Raw genomic sequence first — 21,264 nt, forward strand, 5'->3', positions numbered from 1 at the left:
GAATGGTCTTTTGCTTAATGATTGTACATTATTTTACAGACAAGCATCTGTTTGCACCAAGCCCTGTTCACCCATCATCCCTGTGCTCACTGACCTACATTGGCTCCCGGTTAAGCAATGCCTCGAGTTCAAAATTCTTATCCTTGTTTTCAAATCCCTCCATGGCCTCGCCCCTCCCTATCTCTGTAATCTCCTTCAGCCCCACAACCCCCCGAGATATCTGCGCTCCTCCAATTCGGCCCTCCTGAGCATCCCTGATTATAATCGCTCAACCATTGGTGGCCGTGCCTTCTGTTGCCTAGGCCCTAAGCTCTGGAATTCCCTGCCTAAACCTCTCCGCCTCGCTACCTCTCTTTCCTCCTTTTAGACTCTCCTTAAAACCTACCTCTTTGACCAAACTTTTGGTCACCTGCCCTAATTTCTCCTTATGTGGCTCGGTGTCAAATGTTTTGTCTTTTAATACTCCTGTGAAGCGACTTGGGAAGTTTTACTACGTTAAAGGCGCTATATAAATACAAGTGGTTGTTGTTGTTGATTTATGATTTTTTAATTCTGGCTGCTTCCATGAGTCTCCTGCTGTATCTATGAGTAAGAGAATCACGTAAATAGTGCCACATCCATTTTAATCATATGAGCACACATTGAGTTCTGTAACGGTGTTTTTTGCAGATGAGGCTTGAAAAATAAACAAGTTCGCGGTTTGGTAAAGCAGAGTCCTGATATCTCTGGCGTACCATGCCTCAGGTGTTGAGCCTGTTCTGTTGATTTCCCAATGGTCATCATAATAGATTTTAAGAATTAATACTGCTTTCTGTGGGACTTTGCAGGCCACCGGCCAACAACCTTCCCATCACAAATGTGTCCAACATCTGCCACACACTATCTAAATGCTCTTATTTATCTAAATAAATGACCTTATTTTACTGGCTGCATTTATTTTCAAGGTACTGATACAAGACTCTTCATGAGACCTTTGTTGCTCAATTTCCTCATCCAATTTAGTCATCAATCCCTCCCATCATCATTATCTGATATCATTGACTGATACATCCCTGTCAGGTGGGGTGGGAAGAATGTGAATGTTCATTTCCATTCACTGTATTAGAAATGATTTGGTGTAAAAGTATATTTGGAGCGTTAGTAGATGTACTATTGATAGATAAGTATGTGGCATGAATCTCATTTTGAAGTTTTTCTATATATTTCATGTTGGAGATCACAGATAAAATAGATTATTTAGCTTGCACTTTTACATTAGTGAAGCCGATCTGACTTGGTTTACTGTTCTAAAAATGTGGCAGCATTATTACAATGTCGTAAAATGTTGCATTTAAATGAATGTCTGAGTGTTTTATTTCATATACTGAGGCGTTATGGAAACTCTCGCATTTTGTTTTTGATTTTGCTAGTTGCTGCAGAGATGTTGTACTCCCTGCAGTGGTGTGAAGAAATGAAAGATTTTTGTCCGACTGTTTCTAAATACCATGAGCTGCTACTTCAATTTGATATTACACACGAGAGACTGAGGAAAGCCTGTAGCGCATTGTGTGAAACTCTCTTTAGCAGGTAATCAAACTGATTCTGTGACTGAACATGTATATAGTAACTTGTATAAAACAATTTATTGCATTGTACTATGAAATCCAATAATTAAGTCACAATTTCATGCATGTAAACTTGGAAGGGGGAAATTTATTCACTGCTAAAATAACTCCATTACCAGGCAAGGTAAAACACATATGCAACTACTACACGCATACACTTTACAGAAATGCCGTTTTTTCTGTCCAGGCTCCTTGTTGTCATTTGTAGATTTTGTCAGTCTCAAAATTCAATACTGTACTTACACAACGTTAAATGATTATTTCAGATTTAAAAGTTTTAATTTGCAAGCATTCTACAGTATTCCCATCTTTTAGTATTTTGTTGGATTGTTTTGAATGTTGTTTAAGGGGGAACTAATCCTAGTGTGAAAAAGAAGTGAGATTGTCGGGACGAAGCAGTGAGATTGTAGGGCAGAACATATTCACTATGGTAAGGTACAAGTAGGCAGAGACCAAGACTATATAGGGCTGGATTTTGATACTGGAGGCGTGTAGGAGGCGGGACTACAACTTTCGGGGTTGTAGTCCCGCCTCCATCGAGTTGTGGCCAACCCACTCGATTTTCACTTGACTGACCTTGTTGAGCCCACCCAGCGAGCTCAGCAGGCCAATTAAGAGCCACCCGGCAACAGGTGATGTCACAGATTGACATTTCATCTGTCAAGAGCTTTTGACAGATGAAATATCAGCATTTGACAGCTGTTTGAAGCTGTCAAACACTGACAATCTGTACTCTAAGTTAATTCCTTCCTCTCAGGCTGATTTAGAGATCTCTCCAGAACAGAAAGCTGAATGCTGCAGACTTTGACAGCTCGCGGCCATTCTGCTTTCTGTGCCGGTGAGATGAGGGACTCCCGAGACCTGAAGGAAGGAAGGCTGTAAAGGTAAGTAAAACCTCTTTAAACACTTTACACACACCAAGCACACTTACCTCTGCACTCATGCACCCTAAACACCGGACATCTTGAACCCTCCAAGCCCTTCAGCCCGACGGTCCACCTTGCTAACTTGGCGTGGTTTGGAGCCGTCGGGAATCCCACACTTCAGGAATAAAAATAGGGATTAGACCAAAAACTGCCTGTTAACTACCTGTTAACAGGCAGTTAATTGGCACTAATCCCCTTCCCGTCTCGGGGAGGCGGCTCCCAGCACAGGTTGGGTATCCGCCTCCTTTGAAACTGGCATGGAGGCGGGTTGGGGACGGAATGGGTTCGTGCCCCCCCCCCCCCCCCCCGATTTCGCGATTTTAACCCTCCACACACCTCCAATCCCGCCTCCACGGCCCAATGAAAATCCCGCCCTATGTGTTTTTGACACATGACGCAATGGCCCAGATTTTCCTGAAGACTTCCTGGAAGGTGGGGGCAGAAAATGGAATGGGGCCCAGTTCCACTGGATTCTGCCCCATGGAGAGGTGACCGGTCGGGAGGGCTGTAAGTGAATCGATTGACGCCCTCCCCCACCATGTTAACGGGATATGGCTGGGGGAGTAATCTGACCAGCCAAGGATTTTCTACCCAATATGCCTGTTGATAGACCCAACATAACCTGCGCCTGCTGAGAGCAGGTGTGGGTTACATTATGGGTATATTAAAGGCCCCAGAATGCTAGAGGCAGCAGATATTGGAGAGGATCAATTACTTTGAAAGGATAGCCTGATAGCTGCTTTGGAGTTGCAGAGATGGGGCGGTGCTGCAACAGAGCACCAAAGAGCCACTCCGCCATTTTGGGATGGGTGCTGCTGTTGCCCCCTTACAGGCACAATGCACCCACTCCAACCATGTTAATGACCCTGTAACTGCAACTTGGGACACAGTCAGTGGTCTTCACTTTGGGCAGCTGTGGGTTCATTGGAATTTTAGCCCCTTAGTCTTTTATGGTTCTCGTGGAGATTTTTTTTCATTTGTTCTTTGGCTGTGTGTAACTTTTGCAAAGCTACCCATCCCGAGAAGGTGATGGTGGGCCTTCTCCTTGAACTGCTGCTGTCCTTGTGGTGATGGTGCTGCGACAGTGGTGCTAGGCAGGGAATTCCAGGATTTTGACCCATTGACAATAGAGGTATGTAATGATATCAGCAAATAGTGATGGTATTTGCCTGTTTGATTATGATGCCTTACCAGCATATTTGCCTGATTGATTATTTATGCCTGACCAGCAGAGGGCATGTGAGAGACAAGCAGTTTAGTTTTAGTTTCGTTTTAGATGGATCTCTAAGATGGTGTCTCCTGTAATGCTGTTAACTGAGTTGAACATACTTTAGATAAAAAGACATCTCTTTCATGAATGTGTCGTCATTGAACCCACATACAAATCAATACATGATGTCAGAAGTGATTGAAAGAGATGAAGAGGAAAAATCTGAAGTTAGCAACTCGACGAGATAGTGGCAAGCAAGCTATCCAGCGAAATCAGCTCTCCACATATTAGCAAGCCAAAAGAGAACATCGTTACTTACATTTGGAGAATAGCTAACGAAGTGAAAAATGGTAGGATTACACCCACCGGCGAAGCTTCAGTTGACAGGTAATGTGGCTGAAAATTGGAGGAGGTTCAAACAACATTTGGAGTTGTATTTAGTGGCAATCGGAGCTGACGAGAAAAGTGATAAAATGAAAGCGTCAGTGTTCTTACATGTCGTGGGTGATGAAGCGCTGGAGGTGTATAATAACTTCACATTCGCTACTGATGAAGACAAAATGAAGCTGGATAAAATAATGGAACAGTTTGAGGCCTACTGCATACCTAAACGTAACGTGACGTTTGAGAGGCACAGATTTTTCACGTGTACAGAAAACGGGAGAGACTATTGATCAGTATGTGACTGAACTGAGAAACCGAAGCAAAACATGTGAATTTGGAGGACTGACAGACTCGCTGATAAAAGACAGACTGGTGTGTGGTATTCCAGATAATGCTCTAAGGGAAAGACTGCTAAGAGAGCAAGATCTAGACCTGGGAAAAGCCATAGCACTGTGTAGGGCTACAGAGACTGTGAAGTCGCAGGCAAAGGAGCTGTTCAGTGACAATAGCTGCAACGTGAATGCAGTGAGAAAGAACGGACACAAACCGTTTAACAAAAAGCGCCAATGTGAAAAAAGAGGCGTGGCCAGCGAACAAAAATGAAAGGGACAATCGAAAGTCATGTAGTCGATGCGGTACACAGCATACACCAAAAAAGTGTCCAGCATATGGTAAAACATGCAATAGTTGCAACAAAAACAACCATTATGCCCGTTGCTGCAAGAACCAAGCGCAACAAAGCAAGGTCCATGCAGTAGATGAAAGCGAGATAGAGGAGTTCTATGTGGATGTTGTGTCTGAAAACAAAAAAGAAAAAAAGAGACTGGATGTTGACACTAAAAGTGAATGACATACACATTCCATTTAAATTGGATACTGGAGCACAAGTTAATGTGATATCAGAGACTGATTTTAAGAAAATTAGACCCAGACCAAAGATACATGGAATCAAAGTGAAAGTGACAGGATACTCAGGTACTGATATACCAGTGAAAGGAAGATGCATTGTCAAAGCGACACACAAGGACAGAGAGCACACGCTAGCATTAATCGTGGTGCCAAAGGATGTGCAGGCCATACTAGGTTTAAAAGCCTGTGAGAGACTGAACCTGGTAAAGAGAGTCCTCGTTGTGGAAAGCGAAGGAGAGACAGTGTATGATGAACTCATGAAAGAGTACAACGACCTATTTCAGGGCCGAGGCTGCCTTCCAGGAGAACACACGATCAGAGTAGATAAAAATATGCCAACGGTCATACATCCATGCAGAAAAGTTCCGTTTGCTCTTCAAAAGCAAATGAAGGCAGAGTTGGACAGGATGGAAAGCCTGAACGTGATTCAGAAGATAGATGAGCCAACTGAGTGGGTGAGTTCCCTCGTTGTTGTGGACAAAAAGAATGGAAAGCTCAGAATTTGCCTGGATCCAAGAGATCTAAACAGAGCAATAAAGAGAGAGCACTTCAAGCTTCCTACACGTGAGGAAATCATGTCACAGTTTGCAAATGCAAAGTATTTCAGCAAGTTAGATGCATCATCAGGATTTTGGCAGATGAAATTGGACGAGGCAAGTTCAAGACTGTGCACGTTCAACAGTCCATTTGGCAGATACAGATTCCTAAGGTTACCATTTGGCATTGCCTCCGCTCCTGAAGTGTATCACAAAACTATCCATATGATCTATGAGCACCTGGAGGGAGTTGATACATCAATGGATGACATCATAGTATGGGGAACCACGAGAACTGAGCATGACGAGAGACTGAAAAAAGTGCTGGAAGCAACAAGGAAAACAAACCTGAAGCTGAATAGAGAGAAATGCCAGCTCGGGGTGACAGAACTGACATTCGTGGGAGATATCCTTAGCGGTGAGGGCATCAGACCAGATCCCAGAAAGGTGTCCGCCATTGAGAATATGCCAAAGCCACAATGCAAAAAGGACGTGCAGAGGTTTAATGGAATGATCAACTACATGGGTAAATTCATATCCAACCTCTCAGGAAAAAATGGCGCCACTGAGAAGACTAACTGAAAAGAACATAGAATGGGAATGGAATCATGAGCATGAGAAGTCATGGCGCGATCTAAAGAAACTGCTCACAGAGGAACCAGTTCTGAGGTTTTATGACCCAGCGAGACCCATCAAGATATCATCAGATGCATCACAGAGTGGGCTCGGTGCTGTTCTTATGCAAAAATATGACTACTGGCAACCTATTGCATATGCATCGCGCTCAATGACGGACGCGGAGACGCGATATGCTCAAATAGAAAAGGAGCTGCTCAGCATCACATACGCCTGTGAAAGATTTCACCAGTTTGTGGTAGGACAAGCAATCAGTGTAGAGACTGACCATAAGCCCTTGATTGCATTGTTCCAAAAGCCACTAAATAGCTGTCCGCTTAGAATACAAAGAATGATGATCAGGCTACAACGCTATACACTGAATGTTGCATACACACCGGGTAAGCTGATGTATACAGCAGACACGTTGTCCAGAGCTGTTGACCCAAGAGAGCCCGCAAACACCAAAATGGATGAAAAAGTGAACGCCTACGTGGACATGATCACAAGTGCACTGCCCATAGCAGATGCTAAAATGGAGCTCATAAAGACTGAGACAAACAAAGATGAAACAATGAGACGACTGAGGAAAAGCACCTTGGATGGATGGCTCACCTGACATGGCAGAGTACTGGAACTGCAGGGCGGAACTATCACTGGTCGAAGACATCATCTACAAAGGAAGTAAAATAGTTATCCCAAAGAGTCTGAGAAAAGAGATGCTAAAAAGGATCCATGGAGGACATCTGGGAATCGAAAAGTGTAAGAAAAGAGCACGAGAGGTGATGTACTGGCCACGAATCAACCAAGATGTGACAAATGAGGTGTCAAACTGCACAATATGCCTGAAATATCGAGCAAGCAATCCGGTAGAACCACTAAAGCCACACCCAGCACCAGACAGACCTTACCAGAAGGTAGGCGGTGACCTATTCGTATGTCAAGGGAAGGACTATCTTGTAGTCACAGACTATTACTCCCTGTATCCAGAGGTTTGTAGACTGTACACCACCACTGCAGATGCTGTGATAAGATGTATGAAAGCCATATTCTCCAGACATGGCGTGGCAAACGAGGTCTTCACAGACAACGGACCCCAGTTTTACAATGCAAGTTTCCGACACTTTGCCAAAGAGTGGGACTTTGTCCACACAACGTCAAGTCCTCACTTTCCACAGTCCAATGGACTAGTGGAAAAATCGGTCCAGACAGTGAAAAGACTGATGTACAAGGCAAAAGACGGTGGAACTGACTTCTACCAGAGCATGCTTGTATACCGCACAACGCCGCTCGAGTGTGGTATGTCACCAGCCCAACTCCTTATGGGACGTCTGCTGAGGTCAAACCTACCCATCCCGGAGAACCTCCTGAAAACAAAAGAGGGGGAGAAAGTGAGGAAGTTCAAAGAACAACAGAAAGAAAAGCAAAAGTACTACTATGACAGAGGAACACAAAACCTACCTGAACTCCACACTGGTGACCAAGTAAGGTTCAAAGACAAAACAAACATATGGACTCAGAAGGGAACTGTCCTGAGTGAAGTCCAACCAAGATCATACACCATTCAGACAGATGAGGGTGCTGTTCTGCGAAGAAATCGTCGGGATCTTCTCATGGGACCAGCCACAGCAGGTTAAAAGACTGATACTGTTGAACAACCTAATCACACAGCTGAGAAATCATCATCTGAGGCAACAACTCAGATTCAAGGACAATCAATCAGAAAATCCTCAAGACACGTGAAGCCTCCTGAGAGACTCATTGAGCAAATTTAAGGACTCTTGTTATAGAAGGAAGTAATGTTATCTTATTCTTTCTTCAAGTTCTAGGTATTTACATATTTCATGTGAACACACAAAACAAGGTTAAAAAACCTTGATCATGATAATGATAATGTAAGTTCATTAAGTGTTACAGTTAAAATGCAGAGTAATACAAAGAAAACATGTTGTTAAATAAAAGTAAAATACTTTTGTTTTAAGAAAGGGAGATGTAATGATATCAGCAAATAGTGATGGTATTTGCCTGTTTGATTATGATGCCTTACCAGCATATTTGCCTGATTGATTATTTATGCCTGACCAGCAGAGGGCATGTGAGAGACAAGCAGTTTAGTTTTAGTTTCGTTTTAGATGGATCTCGAAGATGGTGTCTCCTGTAATGCTGTTAACTGAGTTGAACATACTTTAGATAAAAAGACATCTCTTTCATGAATGTGTCGTCATTGAACCCACATACAAATCAATACAAGGTACAGCCCAAATCGGGATGGAGTGTGACTTACAAGGGAACCTGGAGGTGATGGTGTTCCCATGTCCTTCTCAGTCATAGAGGGTGAGGGACTGGAAGGTGTTGTCAAAGTATTTTGAGCTCTGGTGATGTACTGTAATTTCTGTATGTCATTATTAAAAAGTAACATTACTGTAGGGGGAAATACTTGGTGTAATGTGAACAATAATTCTGTAATAAACGGCTGTCTCGTTTTGCTATGCTGTCGGCCAGTAATAATGGATATATAATGTGAATCTTGGCTCTTGATCAGCATGTACCAATGAAAAAGATCCTAAACATTTTTTTTGAGACACTGCTTAACTGAATCCAGCAATAGTATCAACTGCACATATCCAATATCTCAATGTCTGATTGATCTGCAAAGATACTGCTCAGTACATGATTATTGTTTACATGGTGCCTGGAGACAATGGAAACAGAGGGACATAAGGGAACAGGCACTTTCAGTATAAAGCACCTCTTTCCTCTCCCCATGCCCGAATTCTCCTTTAATAATAGATTACTCAAAACAGTGAGCTGGGTTATGTTGTTAAAATGTATTCCTAATGAGCTCCAATGGTTGTGTTGACCATTATTCAGTCACAAAACAGGAAACAGAATATAAAATCGGGGCAGTTGCTACTTTTACACAAATAACATATTTCTGTTTAAAATAAAAATAGTTTTTATGTGTTAACATTGATGAGATGCTCAAAAATGAATCTCTGGTGGAAAGGAGGAAATGTAACACTTAAGTCCCAATAGCTGCAACTAAAGAATATTGATTTTGTAAGGAGAAGTAACAACACCTATAATGATACTGAGTGAAATCAGTGGAATCAGCATAAAAACCTTAGTAATCCCCATTTACTAATAAATTACCTCATGCCAGGCACACTTTATCCCTCAAATATATTTGATCAATAGAGAAAGTTGAAGTTGTACATTTTAGGAAGGAAATTCTCTTAATTTTTTTGTAAAGAAACAGGAGTAAGCCATTCAGCCCCTCGAGCCCGTTCCACCATTCAGTTACCTCAGTTTCATTTATCTGCCTTTGCTCCATATCTCTTGATACTCTTACCTCACAAAAATCTATAAAGGCTTGCATTAATTGTTTTAAAATTCTTTTAAATAGATCATTAGAGAGTGGATTACTCTGGGCTTTAACTACTTCTCAGTTTATCGCCCAAACCAAGGTGGATGGTGGTTGTGACCTAAAACAACTGTACATTACAGTGGAGAGGTAAGGATTTGACCTTATTCAAGAAGCTTTAGTTCAGTTATTGTTTAAAGTCACATTGAATGTGTCCCTACTTTAATTGTTAATGCTGAAATTAGCACACTGTCATCTTGAGGGTTGAGGTGTATTGCCTTATTTACCTGAAAGAAACCATATGGATTCAATACTCTATATTTCACCGAACGCAAATGGACCTTCCATGGTGTTGCTTACGGTTAGTCGGAGGATATACTGTTTTTAAGAACCTGAGCATTATACTGTGTAATAACATATTCACTTTTAAGGGACCTGTCCCTTTAAGGCCATTAGGTCTAATTATTATAGCATCCTAAGGTCACTTAGGAGCTAATTGCACCTAGCACATCGTCACTCCTGAGAACGGTTAGTTGTTTTCTATTGCTGGGGAGGTTTGTCGTAGATTCGAAATGACTTTTTAAAAAAGATTGCTATTCTTTTCTAACAAAGACACTCTCAAAGCTTTCCTTTATATTATAATATTTCCCTACCTATAATAAAAGTCTTGCACATGCAGCATTTCTTGTAATTGTAACACCTAGTTCCAGTAACCTCTTTCCTGTTGAGCCTATTTCCAATGTGCTATTATTGTCGCACTAATGTATTGCTATTGATTTTACTTACTTCTGTTTGAGCTCTCCACACTTGGGCCAGGATTCTCTTCCGTATTCCTGTCTGACCTGGGTGAGATCTTGATGAAGAATGAAGGAAAATTTGAGCGTGGAGGTCGGCTATTGCCTCACTGCCCCAACTGGGATTTCCCGTCTGCCAGGAATTGTGCTGGCTGCTCCTTCCCCTCCCGCTGCATGCAAATGTGGTGGGACGTTGGCAAGGCCCAGGTTCCCAGTGAAGTTTCTGCTTATGCCACTTCCTGGAGCTAGCATGGGGAAGTTGGTGGTAGTAGGCCCCAGGAAGCATTAGTAACACATCGGGGTTCCCAATGGAGGGAGAGTGCCTTGTACTGGCCTCTTCTCCCTCTATTCTGGAACCCACTTAGAGGATGTCATTGTTCCAATCTTTGGAGTGCTTCTGGTCCCGCTCAGCACTGCTATGACTTTGTGGCCGGGGAGTAAGTGGACTCCTTCCTGGCCAGGAGCCCACTGTGTATGTAGGATGAACCCCAACTTGGGAAACTGGGTCAGGGTTATAGCAGTGATGGAGGTGCAGCCAGAAATGCTGTCCTGTTGGAACACTGGTGCTGGGAGATGAACCCCGACCTTGGTCTCCAATCTGGGGTTGCACTTTTGCTTACCTACCTGAGAGACCTACAATGGCCTTCTCTAATGTAGGTGGTGCTGTGGGTACCTGCTGACAATTGTATTCTTCAGTCCTTGTTAAACAATTTGAATTTATGTTTCCAGATTTTTCCCTGTGACTGAGGCAAGCCTGCACACCATTCAGAGTATTGTTCCATCTCTTCTCCAGGAAGATAAAGATCTTCTTGTGGCGCAGTGTGCAACAAAACTTTCTACAAGCAAGGGTGCCGATATTACCAGTATAGATGGTCAGTGCTTTGCCATATTTGTTTTAATATCACAATATCCTTTTTTAAAGAAAAGTCTTAGTCTTGCTTCAGTGGTAGCAGTTTCTCCTCTGAGACAGAAGTTTGTGGCTTCAAGCCACACTCCAGGGAATTGAGCGCATAATCTTGGTTGACACTTCAGTGCAGTTCTGAGGAAGTGCTGTGCTGTTGAAGGTGACATCTTTCGGATGAGACATTAAACCGGGGCCCATCTGCCTTTTCAGATGGATGTAAAAGATCCCATGGCGTTATTCAAAGACAAACGGGGGATTTCTTCCAGTGTCCTGGTGAACATTTAGCCCACAACCAATATCACTGAAAACAGATTATCTGGTCATTTATTTAATTGAATTTGAGACACCTTGCGGTCATTTGTTTAATTGAATTTGTGAGACCTTGCTGTGTGCTCTTTGAAATGTCTGAGGTTGTAAAAGGTGCTGCAGTATATAAATGCAAGATTTTTTTCTTTCTTTAAAGAAAGAATTTCACCATTAGGATCCTTTTTCAAAATTAAACAAGTTATTGGTTTGAAGTTTTCAATATTATTATGGTACTGGCTTGGAAATTTTTTGATTTCTGATAAGGATTTCAATTAACTTGAATTGCTATTTTCAATTGTCCTGCTTCATTTGTGTAAAGTTCAGTTTCATTGCACTGATAAACTCAGTAACTCATCCAAGGTATTCCCCTATGTCATCTAAACTCGGTTATATAAAAAAAACACATTAATGGTAGAGAAATAAAATCAGATATCTAGATTGATGCTAATTTTCAATTGCTTTTTTAAAAGGGGTTCTTACTGTAATATTCCCTCTCTATTAACAATAAATACATACATATAATTAAAAGACTTCGATCTAGCTCATGTTCTCTGGCCACAAAACTTGCTTCCCATTGTCGCAATTTTGTCACTGTTTATCCTTTTAATTCTCCTCTTCTGCTTCAGTCTCTTTCCCTTCTCTACCTAACTCTGTGTCTTTCTCTTCTGCTACTCTCTATCTTTCTTGGCTTCTCTTTCCGCTTCACTGCCTTTTCTTTTTTTCTTTCCTTTTGCATCCTTCTTCCCCTTTGAACTACCTGCTCAACCCCTGTATCCTCCCCTCCCTCACGCTGTTGTTGCTCTCCTCACCCTTAACCATCCAACCATTTCCCCCCCTCACAGCCACTTGCTCCCACTTACACGTGCAAATGGCGAGAGATACGATGGCCCTCGCCCTCAATTGATTTCCTGCACCCTTCCTCTCCCCTCTATACTTTTCCCTCAGTGAAACTTTGTTTGCTTTCAAAATTCAGCTTTAAAAATGGAATTAAAATTATGATGAGGTTAAACACCGTTCCTGTGTTTGTGTCTCACTCACACACAAACCCCATGTTTAAAAAATTACTCCGTGTAAACTGTACTTGAATAAAGCTTTTGAAATTAGGCCTCTAACATTTCTTCAAATACTTATGAGAAACAGCTGTACAGAATCTAAAGAAAAGTATTCCACCAGTTCAACTGACTGCTGTTAGTGCATCCTGGGAAGTTAGGTACACTGCACATGCTCAGACTGCACAATCCAAATTCAGCTAACTGAGTCACAGCTCGGGACAAAAATATCACGTCCAATCCCAGGCTTTTTGGGAGAGGTTGGGACCTTCAGGTAACAACTTTAATGATGGCATTATAAGACAGAAGAAGAGAACAGAATAGATCAATTGAATCTAGTTATTGTGGAATATACAATTGTTTGGATTATTTTATTTTATTTTAACCAATTTATACATTGGACATTCCAGCTATTTCAAAAAAAGACAGGATTTTTTTTTCAGAAAGCATTTTAAGTTAGTTATGGGAGAAAAGATAATACAGCACCACATGATGGTTGAGAGGAGGTCATCACGGACAAATAATAAAATGAACATTGAAATTCCTATTAGAGTACCACCTTCTGGCATCACACTGAAATTTAACAGATGTCCAAAAGTGCTTTACAGCCAATGGAGTAATCACAGAATCACAGAAACCCCACAGTGCAGATAGAGGCCATTTCGGCCCATCGAGCCTGCACCGACACACATCCCACCCGATCCCCGTAACCCCTACACCAACACAAATCCCACTCTATCCCCGTAACCCCACGTATTTAATCCCCCTAACACTAAGGGTCAATTTATCATAGCCAATCAACCTAACCCGCACATCTTTGGACTGTGGGAGGAAACCGGAGCACCCGGAGGAAACCCACGCAAACACGGGGAGAATGTGCAAACTCCACACAGACAGTCACCCGAGGCCAGATTCGAACCCGGGTCCCTGGCGCTGTGAGGCAACAGTGCTAACCACTATGCCACCGTGCTAGCAGCCAATTGCACACAGCAAGCTCTCACAAACAGCAATGTGATAATGACCCGATGTTTTTGTTATGTTGATTGAGGGATAATATTGGCCAGAACACTGGGGATCACTCCCTTGCTCTTCTTCGAAATAGTGCCATGGGATCTTTGACGTCGGCCTGAGCGAGGCGAAAGAAGGCACCTCCTGACAGTGCAGCACTCCCTCAGCACTGCACTGGAGTGTCAGCCTAGATTTTTGTTCTCAAATCTCTGGAGTGGGACTTGAAACATAGAAACTAGGAGCAGGAGTAGGCCATTCAGCCCTTCGAGCCTGCTCCGCCATTTAACGAGATCATGGCTGATCATCCAAACCCCAGCACCCGGTCCCTACACCGACAGCCATCCCACTCAAGCTGTAACCCCACGCATTTAATCCCCCCTAACACTAAGGGCCAATTTTTATCATGGCCAATCAACCTAACCCGCACATCTTTGGACTGTGGGAGGAAACCGGAGCACCCGGAGAAAACCCACGCAAACACGGGGAGAATGTGCAAACTCCACACAGTCACCCGAGGCCGGATTTGAACCCGGGTCCCTGGCGCTGTGAGGCAACAGTGCTAACCACTATGCCACCGTGAACCCACAACCTTCTGACTCAGGCGCGAGTGCTACAAACTGAGCCATGGCTGAGCCAGATATGTTGGCACCTGCATACTTCTGTAGTGCACAGATCAAAATATTGGCCAGTGAAACTATATGATCAGTACAACCAGGTGACAAATTAGGCTATATTTATGAGAAACTAAAATGAATAAGACCAAGAAATGCTCTATCTCGGGCTTCCCCCATGACTTAGTTGGCAAAGACGAGATATAATTGAGCCATACAGTTCGATAAGTCTGAGGCTTTCATCCTGGTCTGTGCTGAGTTGTCTCATCTTAGCTGGGGAGATTGTAGGGACACTACATTTGACCTCAGTGCCCCTGAGTAAAATGTGGGAAATGAGCCCTGACTCCATCCCTGTTTGCTATCCAGCGACCCCTGCTGAAAAGGGCAAATGTGAAAATCGGAAACAGAACCTGATTTAACCGGGGCTTTTCCTAGAGCGTCTGATACAAGCAGACTTTGTTAGCGGCACTGCCTAATATCACAGGATTAGATTACAGTATTGAGCAACAGAGAGCAGTTTGTCAATAAATCAGTGCTTGCCAAAGAAATTTCTACAGAGAGATATAAAATGCATTAAATTAATGTTAGGTTCACTAGATAAGTTGCTGATGGAATAGGTATCCTTCAAAAATCACAGTCCAGAAAAAAAACCAAGTAATCTTTTGACCTTTCCAGTGCCAGGTGTTGTATGAAAAAAGTTTGCGAGGAAATGACATACAAGCAGGCCATTCGGCCCATCTGGTCTATGCTGATGTTTATAATCCATGCGAGCCTCGTTCCACCTTACTTCATCTCACCATTTCACCACATCCTCCATTCCTTTCTCCTTTGTGTACTTATCTAGCTTCCTCTTAAATTAATCTGTGCTAGTCGCCTCAACTACTCCATGTGGTAGTATGTTTCACATTCTCACCACTCTCTGGGTGAAGAAGTTTCTCCTGAATTCCTTATTGGATTTCTTAGTGACTGTCTTCTATTTATATCCTATAGTTCTGGTCTCCCCCACAAGTGGAAACATCTTCTCTACGTTACCCTATCAAACCCTTCATAATTTTAAAGATCTCTATCAAGTCACCCCTCTGTCTTCTCTGCTCTAGAGAAGAGTCCTAGCTTGTTTGGTCTTTCCTGATAGTTGTACCCTTATATTTCTGCTGGTATCCTTGTAAATATTTTTTGTACTTTCTTCAGTGCTTCTATATCCTTTTTGTAATATGGAGACCAGAACTGTGCATGGTACTCTAACCAAGGTTCTATACACGTTTAACATAACCTCTCTGCTCTTGAATTCTATTGCTCTTGAATTCTATTCCTCTAGAAATGAACTTTGTTTGCAATTTTATGGCTTTGTTAACCTGTGTTGCTACTTTTAATGATTTGTGAATCTGTACCCCTAGAACTCTTTGCGCCTCTACCTCATTTAGACTCTTATTTTCCAAGGATTAGGTGACCTCCTTATTCCTCCTACTAAAATGCACAGCCTCGCACTAATCTATATTGAAATTGATTTGCCATTTACACGCCCATTCTGCAAGTTTGTTAACATCTTGTATTTTGCCCCAGTCTTCCACAGTATTAACTATACTTCCCAATTTGGCGTTGTTCACAAATGTTGATATACTTCCTATTTCCGAGTCCAAATCATTTCTGTAATTAGTGAACAACGGTGGTCCCGGCACCGATCCTGTGGAAAACCACTTCCCATCACCTGCCAGTCTGAGTAACTACATTTAACCCCTACTCTCTGCTTTCTGTTTTGTAGCCAGCTTGCTATCCATTATGTTACTTGTCCCCTGGCTCCACATGTTCTGATCTTAGTCATGAGCCCATCATGTGGTACCTTATCAAAAGCCTTTTGAAAGTCCATGTGTACTACATCCACTACATTACCTTTGTCTACTCTTTCTGTTATTTCTTCAAAGAATTCAATAAGGTTGGTCAAGCATGAGTTTCCCTTTTGAAATTCGTGCTGACTATTCTTTATAATATTCTTCCTTTTTAGAGGTTTTTCTATTATATCTGTGAGTAAAGATTCCAATATCTTTTCTACCATCAGCGTTAAGCTAACTGGTCTATAGTTCCCTAGATTTACATACGAATTAGGAGCAGGAGTAGGCCACTCGGCCCTTCGAGCCTGCTCCGCCATTCAATAAGATCATGGCTGATCTGATTACTCCACATTCCCGCCTACCCCCGATAACCTTTCACCCCCTTGCTTACCAAGAATCTATCTACCTCTGCCTTAAAAATATTCAAAGATTTGTTCTATCTCTATTTCTAAATATAGGAGTAACATTAACTCTCTGCCAGTCTTCTGGCACGATTCCCTTTGCTATTCAATATATAGATATATATTTAGGTATATATAATAGTGCCGCTGCTATCTCTTCCCTAGCTTCTTTTAGTATGTGCAGATGCAATCCATCCGGACCAGGATTTTTATCCTCTTTCAGTTTATCTAGTTTATCAATTATCTCCTTCCTTCCCATCTTAAATGTCTCAGTCTTTCTTGATCTCTTCTAATGTTATGTCCTCCTTGTTAGTCTCCCTGGTAAATACTGAGGCAAAGTAGTTATTCAATATTTCTGCCATTTCACTGTCATTAGCTGTGAATTTATCTTGTACATCCCTTACTGGCCCTATCCTTATCTTAATTTTTCTTTTGTTATTTATTTGCCTATAGCATACTTTACTGTTTCTTTTTATATTCTTTGATAATTTCATTTCATAATTCCTCTTTGCCTTCCTAGTTGTTTTTGTTTACTTTCCTAGTCTCTTCATATTCCCTTTTGTCATCCTTTCCTTTATTGTCTATGTACTTAGTGTATGCCTTTTTCTTCAGTTTCAATTTTACGCTTATCTCTTTATTCATCCATGGTGTTTTATTATTGGCTAGTTTGTTCTTGTTTTTTTAGCAGAATATATTTCTCTGAACTCTATTGATCACCTTTTTAAATATTTCCCACTGCTGTTTGTCAATATTTTTTCAAGTTTACCTTCCCGAGTTCCATCTTCTTCCTCTCGTAACTAGCTTTTTTGCAATCTGTTACTTTGGTCCTTATCTTACTTGTGTCTCTCTCAATCATTATCTTAAACATTATTATGTTGTGATCGCTATTGCCCAGATGATCCTGAACACTTACTTCTCTTATCTGCTCTGGTTCATTTTCTATTACTAGATCCAGCAGTGATTCCTCTCTTGTTGGGCTTCTAATGTACTGAGTAAGAATGGAGTCCTGTACACACTGTAAAAACTCCATTCCCTTTTCCTCTTTCACTACCTCTTCTCGCCAGTTTATTTGGGGATAGTTGAAATCTCCCACGATTATTTTTCTACGTCATTTACTCATTTCATACAGTTGCCTACATATTTCTCTCTCCACTATTAGGTAGTCTGTAGTTATACCCCTGTTAGCATGATTGATCCCTTCTTATCCTTTATTTCAATCCATATGGATTCTGTTTCTATCTTAATGTTAGTGATGTCCTTTTTTTCTACTACCATTCTGTTGTCTCTAATTAGTACAGCTACCCTTCCCCCTTCTACCTTCCCATTCCTTTCTAAATACGTTATATCCTGTAATATTTAACTGTTCTTTATGCAGCCATGTTTCAGTTATCCCTACTATAATCTGGTGCCTCGCTACATTTTATTGCTTCCAGTTACCCCGATTTGTTCTGGATGCTGTGCAGGCAATTTAATTTGTTTTTATTATTTGCTCCTCTCGCTTTATTTTTAAGTTATTTTGTACTTGCGTTCTATAATTCTATCTGTTCCCTGACCATTTATGTTACTCTGATTCCTTGCCTTGGCCTGACCTTTCCTCTCCCATTTCTTTTATCTTTTGGCTACTGGTATTTCTATCGGATCCCTCCCCTGTCTCACTGGTTAAAAGTCTTATCTACATTCCTATTTATCCTTTCTGCTAGGACCTTGGTCCCATTCTGGTTCAGGTAGATGCTGTCCCAGCAGTGCAGCTCCTTCCTGTACCAGTACTGGTGCCAGTGTCCCATGAAATGGAACTCCTCCATCCCACACCACTCTTTCAGCCATGCATTCACCTTTCTGATCGGTCTATCCCTATGCCAATTAGCATGTGGCTCTGGTAGTAATTAGTCCTGCTTTTTAATTTAAATCATAGCTTCTGATATTCCCTTAGCAGGACTTCCTCTCTTTTCTTTCCATTGTCATTGGTTCTGACATGGACCATGATAATTGTATCTTCCCCCTCCCATTCCAAGCTCCTCACCAGATGTTTCGAGATATCCTTTACCCTGGCACCAAATAGGCAACACACCCTCCTAGACTCACATTCGCAACTGCAGAAGATGCTATCTGTTCCCCTAATTATTCTGACCATCCTACCTGCAGCCTTCCTCATTCTTACCGGTAGCAACTACAACTTGTATTTATATAGCGCCTTAAAGGAGGAAAGAGAGGTAGCGAGGTGGCCAGGTTTAGGCAGGGAATTCCAGAGCTTAGGGCCTTGGCAACAGAAGGCACTGCCACCAAAGGTTGAGCGATTATAATTGGGGATGCTCAAGAGGGCAGAATTAGAGGAGCGCAGATATCTCGGGGGGGATTGTGGGGCTGAAGGAGATTACAGAGATAGGGAGGGGCGAGGCCATGGAGGGATTTGAAAACAAGGATGAGAATTTTGAAATCAAGGCGCTGCTTAACCGGGAGCCAATGTAGGTCAGTAAGCACAGAGGTAATTGGTGAACGAGATTTGGTGCGAGTTAGGACACGGGCAGCCGAGTTTTGGATGACCTCAAGTTTACGTAGGGTGGAATGTGGGAGACCAGCCAGGAGTGCAAGTACTATCTAGCAAGTACATCGTACCTGCTAGATAGGACCAGTGTCTGCGGTACCTCCTTCTCTGCCTCCCCTAAGTTCCCCCTACCCTGCTGACTGACAGTCGCACACACCCATTCCTGCACCTGTGCTTTACTCTCAGGTGTGACTGTACTCTGGAGTAAACTAGCCACATATTCCACCCATCCCTTACATGTCGTAGTTTCTCTAACTCCCACTTTAGCTCAACAGCTCTGAGCTAGACTCAAGGTAGAGACATTTCCTACAGGTGTGGTCATCTCACTGTCCACAAATTCCCACATGCTGCAGTCCCAGCACACTGCCTGTACTCCCATTTCTAATCTTTATTTTTTTAAATTATTGTTAGCAGTCATTTATTTCTAGAACTAATAGAATCACTAGATTATTATGTTTAGTAAATGGATTTAAATTAATTAGTAATTAATTACTCTGATTATGTATTAACTTCTTTAACTATTTATTTAAAGTTGATAGATTGGTTTTATATTTAAAATTAGAGTGTGGATAATAAATTAAAAACTTAGCTTAAATTCCTCAGGCTCCGCCACTCCTCCCTCTGCATTGACTATGACATCATATTTTCAGATTTTGTCCCCCCCCCCCCCCCCCCCCCCAACGTTTGGTTTATTGCCGGCTCTGCTGCGATCTTTTTAAATTATTCTGGGGGCCTCTCTTACAATGCCCTGTAAATCTATAATCTCATTATGTGCTATGTATTTTGTTTAATGATTGCAAAACATTTCCATAATATCAGTATTATCCATATTTCTCCCGGTTCTGAACATTCCAGGAGTTTTATACTCCAAAAAAGTGTAAGACTGCCATCTGTAAAACAAAACACTTTCAGCTGCTTGATTTTTAATTTTAGCTTTGTGCTCAGTTTTCTTCAGTGATTTTTAAATGATTGTATATTTTATTTGGTTATGAATATGTACATACAGTATAACTTAATAATCATGTGTATAAAATGTATCCTGCTTATATTGAATTGACAGGAGGATTTGGAAGCCTTGTCATTATTAATAGCTGCCTACAGAATGGAACCAATGTGTATGATCAGTTTTTTATAGATGTGTTAAATACAATTACGGAATGGAGAAATTATGAAGAAGATATATTTTTGTTTGACTGGTAAGCTAATTTTCTACGCTCATATTTTTTTCCATTTTATTTTTGGTTAAAGATAAAAATATACTACCTGTATATATAACTTAGAGCTATTAGAGTTTTTTGAGGATGTATCTAGCAGGGTAGATAAAGGGGAGCCAGTAGATGTAGTATATTTGGATTTCCAAAAGGCATTCGATAAGGTGTTACATATAAGGTTATTACGCAAGATAAGGGCTCATGGGGTTGGGGGGAATATATTAGCATGGATAGAGGATTGGTTAATGGAGAGAAAACAGAGAGTAGGGATAAATGAGTCATTTTCAGGCTGGCAGGCTGTAACCAGTGGGGTGCCGCAAGGATCAGTTTAAAATTTATATTACTGACTTAGGTGAAGGGACCGAATGTAATGTATCCAAGTTTACTGATGATACAAAGCTAGATGGGAAAGTAAACTGTGAGGAAGACTCAAAGAGCCTGCAAAGGGTTATAGACAGGTTAAGTGAGTGGGCAATAAGGTGGTAAATGGAGTATAATATGGGGAAATGTGAGGTTATTCACTTTGGTAGGAAGAATAGAAAAACAGAATATTTTTTAAATGGTGAGAATCTATTAAATGTTGGTGTTCAGAGAGATTTAGGTGTCCTCATACAGGAAAAACAGAGAGTTAGCATGCAGGTACAGCAAGCAATTAGGAAGGCAAATGGCATGTTGGCTTTTATTGCTAAAGGGTTGGAGTACAAGAGTAAGGAAGTCTTGCTACAGTTATACAGGGCTCTAGTGAGACCACACATGGAGTACTGTGCACAGTTTTGGGACTAAAAATTGAGTAGCGCCCCAATTGGGGTGCTAACTTCGTCGGGGCGCTACTTTTTGCACCCCTGAAAAATTAGCGCCCCCGCGCTGGAACTTGAGTGGTTGCGCCCCAAGGGGGAAGCGCCCTGCATCCCTCTTGGGGCGCTGCGAGTCAATATTGCGGCGTTATGTGCTGCTGCGGCACACGCTGTGGCACATCGCGCCGCGGTATTGCAGGCCTTCCTCCCCTTCTTAAAGGGGAGGGGCCTTGTGCAGCGCGACCTGGGGCCCAGCTGGGCCCCTGGGTA

The 21,264-nt window shown here is 41.9% G+C and overlaps 1 protein-coding gene across 1 annotated transcript in view; it reads left to right on the plus strand.

The window, feature by feature from the left end:
• Positions 1–21,264, plus strand: part of ltn1 (listerin E3 ubiquitin protein ligase 1) — a 145,640-nt gene that overhangs the window by 76,656 nt on the left and 47,720 nt on the right. The window contains exons 17-20 of the mRNA XM_086006213.1: positions 1,410–1,566; positions 9,591–9,698; positions 11,072–11,214; positions 20,050–20,185. Coding sequence (XP_085862339.1) covers positions 1,410–1,566; positions 9,591–9,698; positions 11,072–11,214; positions 20,050–20,185 — 544 coding nt within the window. The remainder of the gene's footprint in view (positions 1–1,409; positions 1,567–9,590; positions 9,699–11,071; positions 11,215–20,049; positions 20,186–21,264) is intronic.

Source organism: Somniosus microcephalus, chromosome 14 (assembly GCF_052327205.1).
Source record: "Somniosus microcephalus isolate GS21.2 chromosome 14, FLI_Smic_1.0, whole genome shotgun sequence".
NCBI lineage: Eukaryota > Metazoa > Chordata > Chondrichthyes > Squaliformes > Somniosidae > Somniosus > Somniosus microcephalus.